At 42.4% G+C, this 18,632-nt stretch overlaps 1 protein-coding gene across 1 annotated transcript; it reads left to right on the forward strand.

The window, feature by feature from the left end:
• The first annotated feature begins 336 nt into the window (after positions 1-336).
• RACGAP1 (Rac GTPase activating protein 1) lies at positions 337-18,313 on the forward strand. The gene is made up of 17 exons (XM_018571880.1): positions 337-344; positions 2,528-2,616; positions 4,241-4,443; positions 5,966-6,102; positions 6,519-6,588; positions 8,081-8,134; positions 8,218-8,295; positions 9,753-9,836; positions 9,927-10,037; positions 10,118-10,282; positions 10,520-10,615; positions 12,106-12,304; positions 14,118-14,223; positions 14,309-14,441; positions 15,108-15,237; positions 15,668-15,776; positions 18,018-18,313. The coding sequence occupies exons 2-17, from the start codon at positions 2,532-2,534 to the stop codon at positions 18,091-18,093; spliced, it is 1,836 nt and encodes a 611-aa protein (XP_018427382.1). The 5' UTR covers positions 337-344; positions 2,528-2,531; the 3' UTR covers positions 18,094-18,313.
• The last annotated feature ends 319 nt before the right edge of the window (positions 18,314-18,632 follow it).

Here is an 18,632-nt window from a genome sequence, read left to right on the forward strand (position 1 = left end):
ACGCAGGGCACACAGCCTGCCGATCAAAGTAAACGAGCGCACATATCAGCCGCATAACGTAACCCAACAGAAACCGAGCGATACGAGGGACCTGATCACCACTCCGCCCATATCACTCCCTCTACCAGCCTATCGGCACCTTCGCCCCGCCTTTTTGGGCGGTTTAATCTGTACGCTGCCTTGGTTACCAGCTTATCGAGTGGGCGGAGTCGAATTCAAACTTGAGCGGGAGCCCCTGTGCGGAAATCGTTGTGAACGGAGAGTGAACCGGACCCGTGCAGAGTTCCGCTTCGTGCCCGGGGGACACCTGCGAATGACCTGACTGCGGCTGGAGGACACAGCGGGTAAGACGCCGCCGCTTTGCGGTATGTTTGTGTAGGAGAGCGCATGGAAGATGGCCTGAGGCTGGGTGTGCCTAGGGCCGGGTAGTGCAGGCCGTCTGCATATAAGGAGCCGGCCCAGGGACTGTACAAAGGGCCGTCCTGTTATACAGAGCCGGATGGAGGGCCCGGGGACTGTCCGTTATATAGAGCTGGATGCATGGAGGGCCTGGCATGCGGACGCCGGGCAGGTATGCGGGGACTTGTAGTGCTACAAGACTGCAGACATGGCTTCCCCATGCTGGATGACTGCATACATTAGACGGGCCTTACTTCACCCTTCTACACCAGAGGAAGCCTCCACGTCATTGTCACGTGTTAATAATTATACTTACAGCTCCCACAACTGGGCAACTCATGCTGTTGTGGAACTACAAGTCCCATGAGGCATTGCCAGACTGACATTTACAGAAGTGACTCCCAGACGGGTGCATTATGGGATTTGGAGTTAAAGCACAGCTGGGGGAAGCTGCAGTTGCCCACCCCTGGCTCACACTGTTAGCAATGTCAGTAAGGTACAGATATAGTATATGATAAAAGAATATGGCCTTCCTATAGTGTTTTAATTACTATTGCAGAGATGATCAAAATAATGAGGGCCACAGACTCCCATCAGGACACTAGTGGAGCTGTCCCAGCACACAGATGCCCCAATCTGTATAGTTCACACCACGGTGCTGCGTTTGTTGTACTGAAAATAAGTCGTACCTTTTTCAGCTCATTGTGGTCATATGCAATCCACCACACTGCTCTGAGGACAATGGAATGAAATGTAACTTTGTGATGTTTTGACAAAAAAAATAGTCCCAAGTACTGTTTCCAGCACTGCAGCATACACCAGCAGCCCTTGTTCTAACACAGCTGCTGGTGTGAACGGGCCCTTACATTGATATTCCCCCTTATATTGCTGGTTAATAGGAAGGATGCCGCCCTGATGGCTCCTTCATTCTAGGAATTCATCAGAATCCGGAGCAGTTGCCCATAGTAACCAATCTGCTTCTCCCTTCAGTTCAAGTATTGAAAAAAGAGAGAAGCTGATTGGTTGCTTTGGGCAACTGCTCCAGTTTTGATGAATTCTCCTCTTAGTGGTGACTGGTGTGTTTTTTTTTTTTGTTTTTTTTTTTGCACAGGTCACCACTGGGGCAAACAGAAGACAATTGTTTTCTATGTGTCCTGCTGACCTCAGGTGGGTTGCAGAAAAATGCAGCACGTCTTGGTTTTCTTGCAACTCGCTTGCAGTCTCTGCTGGTCACCATAATGTAACTCGGCTGCAGGGCCGATTCACACCATACGTTTCGGGGCAGCGCTGGACACAATTTGCCTTGTCACAGACTGGCTCGGTTCACACCACTGTGTTGTGGTATGTGCTGGAAAAAAAAGCATGGCACGTACTGTTTGGGTTTTTTCAGCGTAGCGGGATGCGAGCAGTACAACGGCCTCTCAACCTGCTGTGCCCAATGAACTGAATGACATATCACTTGTGACATTTCAAGAAAGTTCTAAAAAAAAAAAACACTGCCCTGTGCTGGCATTGGTACTATGTCAGGCAACGCATACCAGTTACTGTGTGTTTAGCGCAGCGTCTGGTGTGTATTGGCCCTCATTGTTATTTTCTGACACTTTAATATAGTTTAAGATAGAAAATGTAAAGATTGTGAGGTGCTGAAACCGCACAAAACACAACCCCCATAGAACAGCAAACTGCTGCTAGTGTGCATGGTCCCTCACAGGCAGCTGGAAAGATGGTGGCATGCCACTGCCTCTTAGGGGTCGTTCACATGATCTCTGAGCTGCAGTGATCTGTATAAATCAACACAAGGCCACATAGACAAGTGTGTGTGTTCTGTTCACACCACCCTCTGAGGTCTGTTGTAGTCCAAAACAGAAATCATGTTTGGTGTGAATATGCCGGACAATGCGCAGGTTTGCTGTAATGTGTGTTCACAAACCCCAGAAAATGCCTGACCCATGCGTTTTCTCACTTATGCGTTTGCAATGTTTTTACTGGGTGGACACACCTTGGGGGTCCAATAGAGATGAATGGGCTCATCTAAAAAATACACACTAAGTGAGCTTGAAATGTTTTTATTTTTTTTTAAATGTTGGGTTGTAATTAACCTTCTGTGTTCTTCTTGCCCTTCCTGTAGGAAAATGGCGACCACAATGCTGAGCGTTCGCAATCTCTTTGAGCAGTTAATGCGTCAGGTAGAAGGTCTCAATGAGGGCATTGAACCACGTAAGTATATGATTTGTGCAAAGGATTAAGTTGCATTTGCTGTTGTTGTGACCATCCTGCTCTTTCAGTGTTCTGAAAGTACCATTTGTTCAGCCTTCCATTAAAGGAGAACTATGAGGTGAGTGATTTTCACTCACCTCATAGTTCTAGCCGACCTGTGACAATTAAACTGTCACAGGTCGGCTCAATAGATCGGGAAGTGAGCGAACAAATACCATCGCATGATCACTTCTCGATCTATCCCTGCAGAGAGCCGTGACTGTCACTCACGGCTCCCCGCAGGGATTTCTAATCCTTGTAGATTAGTGAGGTCCAGTCAGAGAGGGCTGTCCATGGAAATGCCTCTAATCCTGGTAGATTAGTGAGGTCCAGTCAGAGAGGGCGTCCATGGAAATGCCTCTAATCCTTGTAGATTAGGGAGGTCCAGTCAGAGAGGGCGTCCATGGAAATGCCTCTAATCCTTGTAGATTAGTGAGGTCCAGTCAGAGAGGGCTGTCCATGGAAATGCCTCCCATTGTTGCAGATGAGAGGTCCTTCCTAATTTCTAATAAATTGTTATCTAATGGGGACCAGAAGGATGATGTCATGTCTGTAACATGAGAGAGGGAGCAGTAAAGTACTTATAACTGCCTCTATGCACAGGTACTGTTATATGGGATAGCACATGGAATGGCTTGGTTTGCTTTAACTGTTCAACCTATCCTTGCTGTTCTGCTCATGGTACCAATCACAGTATGGAAATATACAGAGATGGGTACCTTTCCAGTTTTGCAGTCAAATTTGAGAGAACCCCTTTTTTATATGGTTTTTCCCATTCACACCGCTTACCTTTTTTAAAACGAGATGTTTCTTTGGAGGAGGCCTTTGGCCAGACTGTAAGCTACTCTGAACAGTTTAGCTGTGATTCTGTCCTCGCAACAAAGAACAGGCTGCACTTTCTCTCATTAACATACAACCTTAACCATTTGTTAGGACGGACAGTTTTCAATTTAATTATGGTAAAAACTCCTCATCCTCCTCAGACCCCATTCTTGAAATTTACGTGAATGGGGGGGAAAAAAAACTTCAGCTTTTGGAGTTTTCAGAAAAGAGTAATTAAAATGGTAAGCAACATTTTTTAAATATATTTTGTCATGTGACTGGGAACATATAACAAATATAAAATGGGTGTTATTCTCATATGGCTGCACAAGTGGAAATAGACTTTTATATGGCACTTCCAGAATGCACTAAAACATTCCTAATTAGACACACAAAGCACTTTCCCATGCTACACTTCTTTACAGCATTTCTTCTTTATAGTACATGTGGACTGTGTATTATCTAGGCCAGGGCCTTGTTGAACAATTCAAGCAAATTGATATTTTACTTTTTAATCAATATTTATATAACATTACTACAGAGCTGGCAAGAATTAGATGTCATTAATATGAAACAGAATTTAATTGGAAAGGCCATTGCTGTTCAATCAGAGGTTCTTTCCTGTAGTGTAATTGATTGCTTGGAAGGAAAAGGCACTTTGCTTTGCCTGTGGAGCCTTTAGGTACAGTTCACCTGCGGATTTGTTTGTAAACAGAATTATCCTGACATTTTCCTAAATGCTAATGGTCGATCTTTGTCTTAGAATTCATTCAGCTGGCTAAGAATTTTGAGGATTTTCGAAGAAAATGGCAAAAAACGGAGCAAGAAATTGTAAAAAACAGAGAGCTGCTGATGAAGACAGAGACGGAACGCAGTGCCCTGGAAGTGAAGCTGAAGCATGCTCGCAATCAGGTTGATGTGGAGATTAAAAGAAGACAGCGTGCAGAGGCAGAGTGTGAGAAATTGGTGAGATAGCTGCACTTAAGTCACTGTAGTTATCCGTGAATAAATGTGAACCTATCGCAGACCTGAGCAATTCAAACTGAGCATATGATGATAAAACGTATGTAAGCGGAAGTGACTTTACATTGCTAAAAGAATCTCCCTGCAGATGGAAGGTTTAATACTAGGGATGCACTGATTGAGCGGTATTTCGATATCGACTACCAATATTTTTTTCAGGTACTCGCAGATACCGATACCGGAAGTCCCATTCAGGAAGCCAGGCGGCTTGTCATGACTCACCACCTGGCTTCCTGATTAGCCGGGAAGCTGTTCACATGCTTCTCGTCACTAGGTGACGACAAAGCATGGACCCGGCATTCTGGCAATCACGGGTGCCATGTAATGACGTCATGAGGTGACGAGGGAGCATGAAGCCGGTTGCTGCGTCATTACATGGCACCTGGCTTTCTGATTGGCCAGCTTCCCGACCAATCAGGAAGCCGGGCAGTGAGTCATAAAAGGCTGCCAGGCTTCCTGATTGGCCGGGAACCTGGCTCCATGCTCCCACGTCATAAGTGCTTCCCGGCCAATCGGGAAGCCGAGCAACCTGTAATGACTTGCTGCCGGCTTCCTGATACCGGAAGTATCAGGCTAGGCATCGGAGCATTTGGACAAATACTCGGCACCAATACTAGTATCGGTACATCCCTCGTTAATACCTTCCTCTCCCACCCCACTAATATTCCGGTGTCTGCCGGGGCTCTGCTGGCTGAAAAGTCTTTTGCACCTGCCATTTCCAGGTATATAGCTGGCCATACACTGGAACCTCCCCCCTTTTTTTTTTTTTTACACTTCTTTTAGAGGAGCTGGTCCAAAAATTCTCAGCCCAACAGTAACTGTAGCCAATCAGCTGAAGTCACTGGTCACGTTTTCTGACAGCAGCACATTAGCCGCTTTCGGCATACAATAAGTACTGTTAGTGTTGGTTGAGGGAATAGAGATGGCCAGCTTATCTGTTGCCTGGTCCCCCTCTGCCCACTGTGCTTGCTTACTCTGTCTTTTACTTATTTATTTAATTGTCAACAAGACAGAGTTGCAGGGGAGACCTTTTGTTTCTGTCTGTTACACGGATGGGCCATTAGGGAGGCACAAAATCCAGGGTGAGATGGAGACAAGGCTGAGATTTAAAAGAAACGTAGAGATTTGCGTACAGATCCAGCTGCAGACATCACTGGAGCTACAGATTTAAAATTGCAGCTTTAATTGAGGGTAGGCTCTGCTTGTGCATTAGTTTCATCATCTGCTCAGCTTGAATTGCTTAGGTTTGTGACAGATTTACTTGAAACAAATGTTTTTCTCCAATCGCTTCCAATTAGGGCCTCCCTTAATAAAATAACAAAGGCGTAAAAGCATTTCAAATCTAGTTTCCACGGGGCACCTTAAACACTCCTTGTTTCTGAATATGATAAGGTCCTAAAAATCTGTATAATTTGCAACAGAGCAAAGACTGAATTGTTTCCTTTTTTTTTTTTCCCTTCATCAGGAGCGTCAGATTCAGTTAATAAGAGAGCTGCTGATGTGTGATCCCTCTGGCAGCATCCAGCTCAGCGAACAGCAGAGGAGTGCTTTAGCCTTCCTCAACAGAACTCGTATGTCTACTGATGGCAACGGGACTAAAAGGTATGTCTAAGCTTTGAGTAAGGAGCACTCCATTGACTTGCTCTTCCACTATTTGTGTTGTCATAAAGTATGAATGACTTGGGACTGTGTACTTAAAGGAGAACTATGAGGGAAGTGATTTCCACTCATCCTCATAGTTAGAGCCGACGTGTCAAAGAAGCTGTCACAGGTCGGCTCTATCGATCGGGAAGTGAGCAGAAAAATGCAGCAGATCCGCTCACTTCCCGATTGTCTCCCTGTAGTGAGAAGTGACCGCCGGTCACTGCTTCCTGCAGGGAAGCGTTTGATGGAATGAAACTTTTTAAAAGAGACTTCTGCAGGTTTGCACACTTGATTAATTTTGGCTACATGTACAAGTCTTCATTACATTATTAAACCCTAGAAATAAATATTCCATTTTCTTTTTTTTTCCCTAGGTTATCTACGATAGATGAATCTGGCTCTATACTGTCTGACATCAGTTTTGACAAGACAGAGGATTCTTTGGTAATGAGTTCACTGTAGAGAAACATGCAGGCTCCTAAAATCTTAATGGGAATTGTAAGAACTGTACACTTTGTAGGTCAGTCTGTGTAATGACCAGACTGCTAATTACTAAAGAACTGACATTCTGCTATATTCAGGATTTGCTGCAAAACTCAATAACGGGACCTAACTGAGAGCTTTGCTGTATTACCAGTGACATGTACATTTAAGCTAGTTTGGCTCTTTCAGTGCTTAAAAAGTATACTGGTTTGTAGCCGTTTACATTTGATTTAAAGAGCCTAGATAGTTTTAACTCTTTCCTACAGCTGGCTGCCTTCCGGTTTTGGATATGTTGGCAGTGAGAGGAATACTTTAGTAAGAAACTATATTCGCTGGCATTACTAGCCACCTTCTGAAGTTCATACATTATGATTTAGGCCTAGGAAAAAGTATGCAGCCAGTGAATTCAGAACACCTGATTTTACTTGTTTAGTGTCAGTTACTTGAATTATGGATCACCATGACACCCACGCAGCTAGTATTGTAAGAGAGGATAGCAATGACAGTCTTTTTTGTATTTCTGCAAAATGTTGTACCTGGATACAAATGGCATACAGTATATGTATGAAGTGCTAGGGCCACATGCAGCAACCCTTGTTCTCAGCCTCCTTTACAGTTTAAAGTACACTAACATACTCCTAGCAAACTTTTATTTGAAAACGGTTCCTTGGATTATGTGTTTGGCTGCAATCACTGTCAGCTGACCAGTTTGGCCCGGCTTCTTTGACAAAAGTCGATTTTTGAGTGGTCAACTTTTGTGGAGCTGGAAGGGCCATTCGCTGTCAGAAATTAAGTGTATGGCCAGCTTAAAATTGATCTTTACCCCCTTTCACTAAAAATCACATCAGTATACAGCTCAGCATTCTAATATAAAATCCTCTTGCATTCATTAGTTAAACAAACCTGTTTTTCCTTTACTTACAAATAGAGTTCATCTACTTCCTGGTCCAGTTTAGTCACAAATGATGTAATGTGCCATGTATTGCATCCTGGGAAGATTACATCAGCAGAGCATTGCTGGAAAATCTCATCTGTAAGCTCATGAGATCTCATGGAAAGGCATTTTCCTCCCCTGAGAAGATGTTCAGGGTCACATGTCCTAGTCGCATGTGCCAGAGTTCCAGGAAGTAAAGGGAGATCTAGTAACCTGCCCTTACTTAAAATGGCCACTGTCAGAAGACTGGGTATGAAAAGATAAATAAGTATCTGCAGATCCCATTAGTAACGTTTCTAAAGGTGTGTTTGCTTTTATTCTAAAGATATAGGTAAAGTTCCTCTTTACAAGTGTGCAAAGGGTTAATGTAGAGTATGCCCCTGCATATGTGTCGACACTGCTTTCCTTTAATGACCAGATGTACTGCTACTTGGATGTAACTGTGCCAAGTGGTAATTGCCTACTTGTGATTTTCTGACTGTTGCGATAATTTTACAAACTGATATATTTTTATTGAAGGACTGGGATTCGTCTCTGGTGAGAAATGTGAGGCTGAAGAAAAGAGAAAAACGGGTATGGAGGACAGAAATTGAGTTCATGCACTTGGCACAAAAATTTGGATATGTAACCAACTGATTTTCTTTATTTTATTGTAGCGCTCTTCCAGGCATCAGACAGAAGGTCCTCCTGTTCCATCAAAGCGAACACGTTCATTCGGATTAGCTGTGGATCCGGTTAGTCTGCCAGGAAATGCTGTGTCCTGTTTTAATATGCAGATGCTAATTGTATTTTGGTTGGTGCTTTATTGCACAGAAACTGAAGATACCATAGCATTTACCGTCTGGTATTCTCTGCCCTCTGAGGGTACCTGGAAACATTTGCTCAGAATTGGGGTGTCTGAGTCGCAGACTGTCAGAAACGCCTCCCGATTCTATGTGCTGGGTGCATAGGCAAGTTCTTGTTAGACAAAGCTAAAAAACAAAAACATTTCAGCTAATTGATGTCTATAGCCACCTGAAACCAAAAATGTCATATACCCCATACAAGAGAGAAACTCGCTCTCTTGGGTTCTTCAGTAGTGAGATCGATCTGTGTCTTTTCCTACCTTGCTTTGACTATCCTACCAAACTCCGGCATTCTCCACTACATAAAATATTTTAAACTATGCAGGAAAACTGGAATCCACTGATAGAGGGATATCTGAACCAACCCGCCATATCCACGCATCACACCCACAAAAAGTGTGAACCAAAATGGCTATTATAGGGGACTTTTCAGGTACTACAATGATATACCTATACCCCACATTTGTTTGTAAATAAATATAAACTTCATACATAAGTAATACAAATGGTTAATTGAATACATTTTGACTCTGTTGCAATAATAGAATGCATATACAGTATCTACAATACCTGGTAACTCATCTAGGGAGGCAAAGTATGATACCCATGTGATGTGACAAAGCATATGTTTTAAAATACAGCATAGGGTATCCTTCTAATTTATCAATTATCTTCCACTATGAATGGATGATTAGCCAACTGGCTGGTATACTCCTTTTTATATAAACAGTCTATATGTATTCGATTGGCCACTTTTTTATTACTTTTGTATCAATAACATTTGGTATTTTTATTTCCAACCGTTGGATAGTGGTATATCATTTGTAGCACCTGAAAAATCTCCAAATAGTTATTATAGTTTATTTTTTGTTTTATATAGGCAATATATAGTAATTTTATACAAATTACTTTTTATTTGTATTGTCCCAAGTCAAATGAGCTGCCTGTGTGTCAATATGTCTAGCTTGTGTGCACCAGGCAGGCTTCAATATCTCCCTCTTATCTCTATTCCCCCTCCCCCCCAAATACCCACACTATGTAAAACGTCTGTAAAGGTTCTCATTCATCCAGGTCATGGTGTATCTATAAAAATAAGTCAAGGCAACTGGGCTGCTTGCTGCAATTCAGAGAGAGCTGGTTGGATGACCAGTGAAACGTCTTCAAGAAGAAATACAGCAAGTCCAGTTGTCTTGACTTATTTTTTTACAGATATATGTAAAACATTTAAACTTACAGTGATAACAGTTGATTTAAACTGACCCAAAACCATTATAGTTCCTCTAGGTCAGGTTTTCATGTGTGTTTTTACATGTATTTTACATGTATTATACTTCCATGTTATGTAGGCCAACGAGTCCATAATAACTAAAACGACAGTGACTGTTCCAAACAATGGGGGTGTTATTGAAGCCGTGTCAACCATTGAGACTGTACCAAAGGGGGGGGGGGGGGGGGGGGTGTATATGTGTGTTTGTGTATATGTGTATATTTATTTTTATTTTCTCTCAGCTCAACTGCAGCAATGGAGTAGTGACTCTAGTTTGAGACCATTTGATGAAAGGAATGAAGCTGACAGCTGTAGGACCCCACAGCATCACGGAATAAGACTTCATGAGTTTGTCTCTAAAACAGTGAGTGTAATGCAAAATTAACGTGTCTGCTTTCCCTGTTCTGCCTTTTCGGTCCCTATAACTTAATTTTCAAACCTCAGGTAATAAAACCAGAATCGTGTGTCCCCTGTGGGAAGAGAATCAAATTTGGCAAACTGTCCTTGAAGTGTCGGGACTGTCGAGTTGTGGCTCATCCAGAATGCCGGGAGCGCTGCCCTCTTCCATGCATCCCTACTTCAGGGAACACTCCAGTCCGTATTGGAGAGGTAGAACCCTTTCAAAGATTATCCATGTTGTTTGCCAGATGTTTCTATTTAAAATCTAGTCAAAGCCAACACTTTCAGCATTGCTATCTCTTTATTTTTGTTTGCTTAATTATGAGATGCCACTTTTGTAAATTGAACTAGATTGATTTTAATTCTCATCCTGTCAAATCTATAGTCTTTTTGTGGATTTTGTTCATTTTAAAATCAGTTAACTAACCAGAGTTTCTTGTGTTGAAGGGCTCTCTTGCTGACTTTGTTCCACTAACTGCTCCAATGATACCCCCCTTAGTCGTTTACTGTGTCAGTGAAATAGAGCAGCGGGGACTTCATGAGGTAAGGTTTACTGTGTAGATGAAAAATACTGGTGTGTGTGTTTACTGTTAAGCAACTATTTTCCTTTAAAGGAAGCCTGTGTTAAAGGAGAACTATGATGTGAGTGATTTTTCACTCAGCCTCATAGTTCTAGCCGACCTGTGAGAATGAAACTGTCACACGTCGGCTCAATAGATTGGGAAGTGAGCGAACACATACTGTCCCTAGTGACTATCACTCACGGCTCGCTGCAGGGATTACCCCCGCTCCGATCCTCCACTGCTGACTGGCGTAACGTATGGGGGAGGGGGCAGGTACAGCTGGCTCTGCCTCTGCCTCTGTACAGAGGCAGAGCCAGCTGTCAATCACGCAGCTAGGTGGATCTCGACAGTAATGTCGGGATCCGTCCCGGCTGCAGTGGTCTCAGTATACAGCGAGCTACAGCTATTTTGAGCTTAGGGTGACGGGATGACGCTAGTTTGTGTCCTCCAGTGACCCTTAGGAGAACTATGGGAAAAAACACTTACCCCATAGTTCTATTTTAAGAGAAATTAGGATGCCTTGGCTGCATTTTGTAAGATTTGTAGATGCATAACTCTTGTGTCGATTTGGCTGCCTTTTCAATTTTTTGACTCCCTGACCTGAAGTATGCAGATCTAGAGTCTGGCTGTTAGGAACATTTTAACCACCTCCGGGCCGGCCGTAGTAAAAAAACAGATTGCGCCCATTACGCCGCACATGTTACATATCGCCGCGCAGGCAGCCAGCTGCACCCGTTCGTTCCGCCAGTCAGCGCTGGAGGGGGGATCCCTGCAGGGAGCAGTGAGTGACAGTCACGGCTCTCTGCACCGATAGATCGAGAAGTGAGCAAGCGACGGTATGTGTTTGCTCACTTCCCGATCTACTGAGCCGACCTGTGACAGTTTCATTCACAGGTCGGCTCAGATTGAGGCTGAGTGAAAATCACTCGCCTCATAATTCTCCTTTTAAGGGCATCTCACACTAATACTTTGCAGATTGGTACCGGACAGGTACTCCTGATCCACGCTGTGTAGTTTTAGATTGTTCATGCCGTCCAAAGATCTCACCGCTTCAATTCTCCGGCCAGTTAACCGCTTTGTTGGACCCGCAGGTGCAGGCTAAAGTAGTGCGTCCTTACCATACATTTCTGAAAATCTAAAATTTCTGCACTTCACAGGTATCGGCAAGAAAGTTGTTTTTTTTGTTTAATCCAAACTTGTGTATACATCACAAACAAGCTCCCCAGACCCAGCAGAACCCCCTCACACGCTTCGCCAACGTGGCTTATTTATAGAGGCCTCTATGAATAAGCCACATTGGTGAAACGGTTCTGCTGGGTCTAGTGAGCTTGTTTGTGATATGTACACAAGTTTGGATTACAGTGAAGACTGGACTTGCTTGCTGATACCTGTGGAGTGTGTTTCAACTTCTTATCGATTGTAAAATATGAGCAACATTCTTCCCTTTTTTTTTTTTTCCCCCATCTTTAGACTGGTCTGTACAGAATTTCTGGCTGTGATCGTACAGTTAAAGATTTAAAAGAAAAGTTTCTAAGAGGGAAGAGTGTTCCTTTACTCAGTAAAGTGGATGACATTCATGCAGTGTGTGGTTTCCTCAAAGACTTTCTGCGCAACTTAAAGGAACCATTGCTCACTTTCCGCCTCAATAAAGTCTTCATGAATGCAGCTGGTGAGTACTCTATTCCATGTTTGTTTCTGGCAGCAATTGGTATAACCTGGCCATATACTAGTAGATTTCTGAGCCAACTTTCGTATGAAAGCTTTATCACCGACAATGCCATCAGACACTTGACGAATGTCGATCAACGCTTGATTTTAACATATTTGATTTTTGAATCTGGAGTTTCCAGAACGAAAACCACATTCACTGTTATTCTGTTCGTTTGAGAATTTTCTATCCTGCACCTTCAAGTGTTTGGCTTTTATTTTTTGTTACTGCTGTTGAAATCTATTGTCGATTTGACCCCATCAACTAATAGAAAGTCTAAAAGTTTTTTTTGTCCCAAAGTTCTTTTGAAAAATCCTAAGCAGTTTATGGCCAGCTTTAGTCACATGCACAGTTTGTAGTCTGGTAATACTGAACTCTGGGGACAACAAACTACCCTTGAAGTGGGGTGCCCCCTGCATGGCAAGGATTAAATGCTTCTTTTTGCCTAGGGTACTCGGAAAGTACTTTTTGCTTACCTCATCCCTCACTCTCCGACCAGCTGGCACTTTTTTTTTCTCCCTGATACTCTTGGGTTGTGGTCAGTACGTCAGTGCCTATTGTACAATGCCCCGGGGGCTGTAAGCCTAAGATCGCCAAAGCATCAGGGAGGAGAGGCTTTGGGGACCAGAGTGATGGGTAAGTTAAAGTGGACCTTTAGACTCAGCAAATCTAATTCTACCAATGCATCCATCTATGAATGATAAATAATTTTAACATAGACATATCGGGTGTAATGCTGTGATTTAGAAATATTTACACATGCAGAGCATTCACTTCCTGCTTTAAAAGGGGAAAAAGACTTCTTCAGTTAGCCAAAACAATGCACACTGGGATTGCCTTATCAGCAGAGCATTTCTGGGAAATCTCATCCGTAATCTTATGAGATCTCAGGGAAAGGCATTTTCCTCCCCTGAGATGATGTGCGAAAAATCCAGGAAGTAAATTGAGAGCTAGTAATCTGCCCTTAGTAAAAATGGCCACTGTCAGAAGAATGGGGAAGAAAAGATAATAGCTGGCTTTGTATTCTTTGCAGACCTTGTTCATCTAGAAGTATGTGTTTGTAGATTGTCATTGCCAAACATTTCTAAAGGTGCCTTTTTGTTGTTTTAAAGATATGAGTAAAGGTTCGCTTTAAGTTCTTCTTACTGATACTTTAAGCGTAACCAAGTATTGAGCCCTTGTAGTGTGGCAGAACCACAGCAGGTGGAGTTCAGCTTTAAAATGTTTTTACTTTTGCAGTCAAATTTGAGAACCCCTCTATGTTGTGTTCCCATTCATACAGCATATCTAAAAATGTTTACAAATTCCTCAGCTGTTTCTTTGATAAAGGGCTTTGTGTAGATTCCAGGCTACTCTGAGCAGTTTGAGAATATAATGTTAGACCAAGCTTCCTGTCATTAACACACAATGCCCCGAAGACTTTGACACAGTGTTAAAATCTAGTTTGATAATGAAATTCGGCAGCACAGTAAAGGCAGGGTTAATAAACCTTCATACAACCCCCTCCATAAAATTACTAGTGGGGAGGCTAGGTAGGATTTTTCAGCAATCACTTAAAAATATAAGCCGCAATAGTTTTGTTTGTTTTTTCAAAGTGCAATGTGAATGGTAACATAACAAGCATAACATAGGTGTTCTCCAGATTTGGCTGCAAAATTGGAACTACACTTTAAAGAAATCTTAGAGTTTGCAGATCCCAGACCTTTAGGAATAAAGCTAAATATTACTGGTCTAAAGTGTGATTTGTTTGGTTTTTTCTTTTCCCTTTCTCCAGAAATTCCAGACGATGGTAATAGCATTGCTGCGATCTATCATGCAGTTAATGAACTTCCAGCAGCCAACAGAGATACTTTAGCCTTTTTAATGATACATCTTCAAAGGTTAGTACCAGTACGCATTTAGTTCTGTCTCAATATCTGTTTCTCTTACTGTTTGTATTTATGCAACTTTGTGTGTGATCTGCAGAGTGGCTGAAAGGCCAGAATGTAAAATGGATGTGACCAATCTGTCGAAGGTGTTTGGTCCTACTCTGGTGGGTCACGCAGTTTCTGATCCTGACCCCATGTCGATCCTGCAAGATACAAAACGACAACCAAAGGTATATCTCCGAAAACGATGATCTGGGGGAAGTGCAGTGTATTTTCTGTCCGCATCTTACATAAAATGTGTAGTGTATGGCCTGACTCACATTTTACTTTTTTCAAAATGTGTGTTCTATTAATATAGAAATGTTATAGAACAACCTCTAAAGTAAGATCTGAAGTCACTCAGTTTCCCTTTGCTCAACAAGTGTTGAGAAAGGATATTGGCTAAATAGAAAATGTGTAGTTTTCAGTGAGTCCGGCCGACTTGAACTTGTGCTGTCTGGGGAAATTGAGCTCAACCCGCTGTACAACATGGAGAGATTATGTCATTAACAATTATAGCTTTCCTTTTATACATGTGTAACTACATTAAAAATGTTTTACACAGATTGAAATAAACACAATGAAGGGGGTTTATCAAAACTTGGAGCAGACAAAATCTGGAGCAGCTGTGCATGGCAAACAATCTGCATCTCTTTTTTTCAATTTGTTCATTTAAGATTTGGAAATTGAAAGCGAGAAGCTGATTGGTTGCAAGCCACAGCTGTTCCAGATTTTGTCTGCTCCAGTTTTGATAAATTCCCTTCAATTATCTGTTATATATAGGTAAAAAAAAAAAAGGTACTGCAGCATATGTTGAGCTTGGGTTACTGATGAGCCTTGCTGTATTTTTATCTTAGGTAGTGGAACGTTTGATGTCACTTCCAGCAGATTACTGGAACCAGTTCATGATGGTGGAAAATGTGGACCCATCTCATGTAATTGAAAATACCAACATTTTTAGCACTCCGCAGACTCCTGATATGAAAGGTAAACTTACAAACATGAAACGCGTGTTAAACCCGATCACTCCTTTTGTAACTGTACCTTTGACTTTGAAGGAGTTGCTAGCAGTCCTCTTACTAGAAATAAGTGTTGAATGCAGCTCTGCCTTTCTTCATTTTGTAAACTTGATATAACAAGCATGATAACAGGTAGGTTCATGTGCACTCACAAAGGCAGAGTTTGGTATTCTGGCCTATTGACTAATAAACCTACATGATGGGTTACTTAATCTTGCCATGTATTTTTGTTATGAAAACAATGGCCATTCCTTCTGATGGATAAGTATAAAATGCCAGTCACTTGTATATTCTCCCTACACTTCTGTTTCATCCCAATTTGTAGAAGCCAATAAGGATTTGTTACTGTTACCCATAATCCACTTATTTTCTTTTTAAAATGTGCTTTTTTCTTTCAGTGAGCATGTTAGGACCCCTGACAACACCTGAGCAGCAAATCACCAAAACTCCTTCCACAAGCTCTCTTTCCCAGATGGTTAAATCTACTATTAGCAGAAACACACCAAAGTAAGTAGCCTTGACTTCAGATGGCTGCTTCGAATTTATCAGTTTTATTTTTTTTTTAAACTGCACTTAAGACCACAAGCACCAATCAGTTGTAGGAAACTAGCACTATTCAGAGGGAGGTCGATGTAATATCCAAATTGTACTTTGTGCCTCTATTTTATCAATCAGCATTGTTCACACTTTTGAGCTTTGTACTTCCATCTGCCTAGATGAGAGAAGTATGTATGCTCATAGGCTTTTTATGAGCCCAGATTGTGTTAATACGGTTTCGTGGACCTGACATCAAGAAGAAGTGCACATGGTTTGCATTTTTATACTTATGATGGGTAGTGCATTACTGATCTTGGTATATGAAGGCAAATATGAGACTACCTATTCTTTCCAGCAATGAAAGGCCAGATGCTTTCTTTGTGCACTGGTATAAATGGAAACTTGTGTTAAGAGAAATATGTGCATTGCGCCTGCTGACCTCTCCTTGAGAGGTCAGCAGGCGCAATGGTCCATTGTGTTCACTGTTGTGAACTGCCGGTTGATGGTCCATTGTGTTCACTGTTGTGAACTGCCGGTTGAGAGTTCTGACTTCACTCGCTGAATGCTTAATCTCCAACTCAAATGATTTAATCTGGAGACAAACATTTTATTTACTTAATTTTTCTTTGATTTTGGTGATGTGGGTGGGGCTTAAGGTGAAACTAAACTCAAGAGTTAAATCTTAGAAATGCATTCTAGTCCCTTAACCATTAACATAAATGCATCTTATGTGTGTCACTCGTCTGTAGATCTAATTATCTCTGAATTGGTGCTGACACTGTCCTTCCTTCTGGAGGGTGGCTACTTTTGTTCCCCATGCTCCCTGTGTGTTGTAAGGTAGTCACCGCTCCAAGTTCACTCCTGTGATGGACTACAATCTCATGTTTAGTTTTCTTATTTGTATTGATATTGTAGTCCATCACGGGAGCCTTCCTATTGCTGTGATACTCTGTGCATAAATTCTCTAACGGCAATCTAAATGCCTTTTATGTGGGTATGTAACTAAAAAGCTCCGGCTAGTCTGTGGAAGGCAGACAACGCTGCTGAATTCTTGCTGATCCCCGATAGACCAGTGACGTCACTTGCTGTCACCCATAGCTCTATGGCATCGTCAGCTGGGAAAGAGTTCACACCCACCAGCTGCAGAGAAACAAAATAGATGGCGCTTAAAGGTGCCCATACACTGTACGATTCTCGTACCAGAATCGCGGGAAATCCCGCGATCGTACGAGAATCGTACAGTGTATGGAAGGCGTGCAACCGTTTCTACTCTACGGTCTCACGTCTTCCATCGAACAAGCAGGCTGGAAAACCCGCCGGGAATCGTACGATTCTCGGCGAGTGAGTGGCCTGCTTGTTCGACAACTGACGAACGGGCCGGTGTGCGCACACTGCCCGTTTGCCGTGCTTGCAAGCCCGCCCCTCATTGCAGTCATCGCAAGCCCGCCCCTCAAGGGGACGGGCTTGCGATCGCAAGTACGATCTGCCTGTCCAAGATGGGCAGATCGTACTTTTTTTTAAGTACTTTACAACCATTGCAAGACTAAGGTCTTGCGATGGTTGTAAAGTGTATGGCCACCTTTAGGGTCATGTGACAACATTAAAAACATTTCCTAACTTGTATTGAGATTGTAGTCCATCAGAGGAGGGAGTTTGGAGCGGTGACTACTTTACAACACACACAGGGACCATGGGGAACAAAAGTAGCCACCCTCCAGAAGGAAGGACAGTGTCAGCACCAATTCAGAGATGATTTGAGGATCTACAGCCGAGTGATGCACAAATGAGATGCATTCTTGTTAATCGTGGGCATGATTCCCTAAAGCCCTGTCTCTACACATTATGATTTTTGAAAAAAAGGAAGAGCAAAACCATTTTTCTATCTAATATGCTTAGTTCTTTGTGTGTGACGAGATGTCCCGGGAGATGAGGCCAACCACAAACTGAGAGCAGTTTGTTCATTTTTGGCCCGACCTGTGCGCATGCCTTGCTGTGTTTCTACTTTTGTACACATTCCTTGGGGGGGCATGCATGGTAACAGCACAATGGGAAGTGTGCAGAGCTAGAGGCATACAACAAAGCGGGTAAAGGAAGGCAATTAATCTAAGCTCTGAATGTACTGTCATTTTTGCTGTAGGGAGAAAGCAAACATTTCTTCACTTATTTTACATATGCAGTTCTGACTTAACATTTTCTCCTTTTTTGTTTTAGGTTTGGAAGTAAAAGTAAATCGGTCACCAGCATTGCCCGACAGGGCAACTTCTTTGCCTCTCCTCTACTGAAATGAACTGATGGTGCTTAATAGATGACAGTTGCACATCTCCTAACTTACAATATTCTTTTTAATTCATACTGCGGTTTTATTAGTTTTAAATCAAATACTGTAACATGCAAAAGGCAATACTGCAAAAAAAAAATTTTATTTGAGCTTTTTACCTCTACTTATTCAATGCAGATGTTAGAATATTTAATTTTACGTCTAACCTGGTTTTTGTTTTATGGTGTATACTTTATATGTTGACTTTAAATCGGAACTATAGGAAATTGCTGAATACACAGTTGAAATTCAAGTATGTCAGCTGCTTCACAGTCCTAAGGACTCCTATTTCTTTTCAGCCAGGCTTTGCAGCACATTCCTCTTGCACACTGCACATCTAGTCGTTTTGCAGCTTCCTTTGTTCGGAACTAGCTGTCCATTGCACATAAACCTGCATCTTCACATGGTAAACGTGAACTAGGGAACTGCACATACGTCTGTGCAGTGTATCAGAGGTATATAAAGCAGAAGCCTGTCTGACAAGGTCTACAAATCTTTAGGTAGATGAA

This window comes from Nanorana parkeri, unplaced genomic scaffold, assembly GCF_000935625.1.
Source record: "Nanorana parkeri isolate BGI_ZX_2015 unplaced genomic scaffold, ASM93562v1 scaffold1858, whole genome shotgun sequence".
In the NCBI taxonomy this organism is placed as follows: Eukaryota; Metazoa; Chordata; class Amphibia; order Anura; family Dicroglossidae; genus Nanorana; species Nanorana parkeri.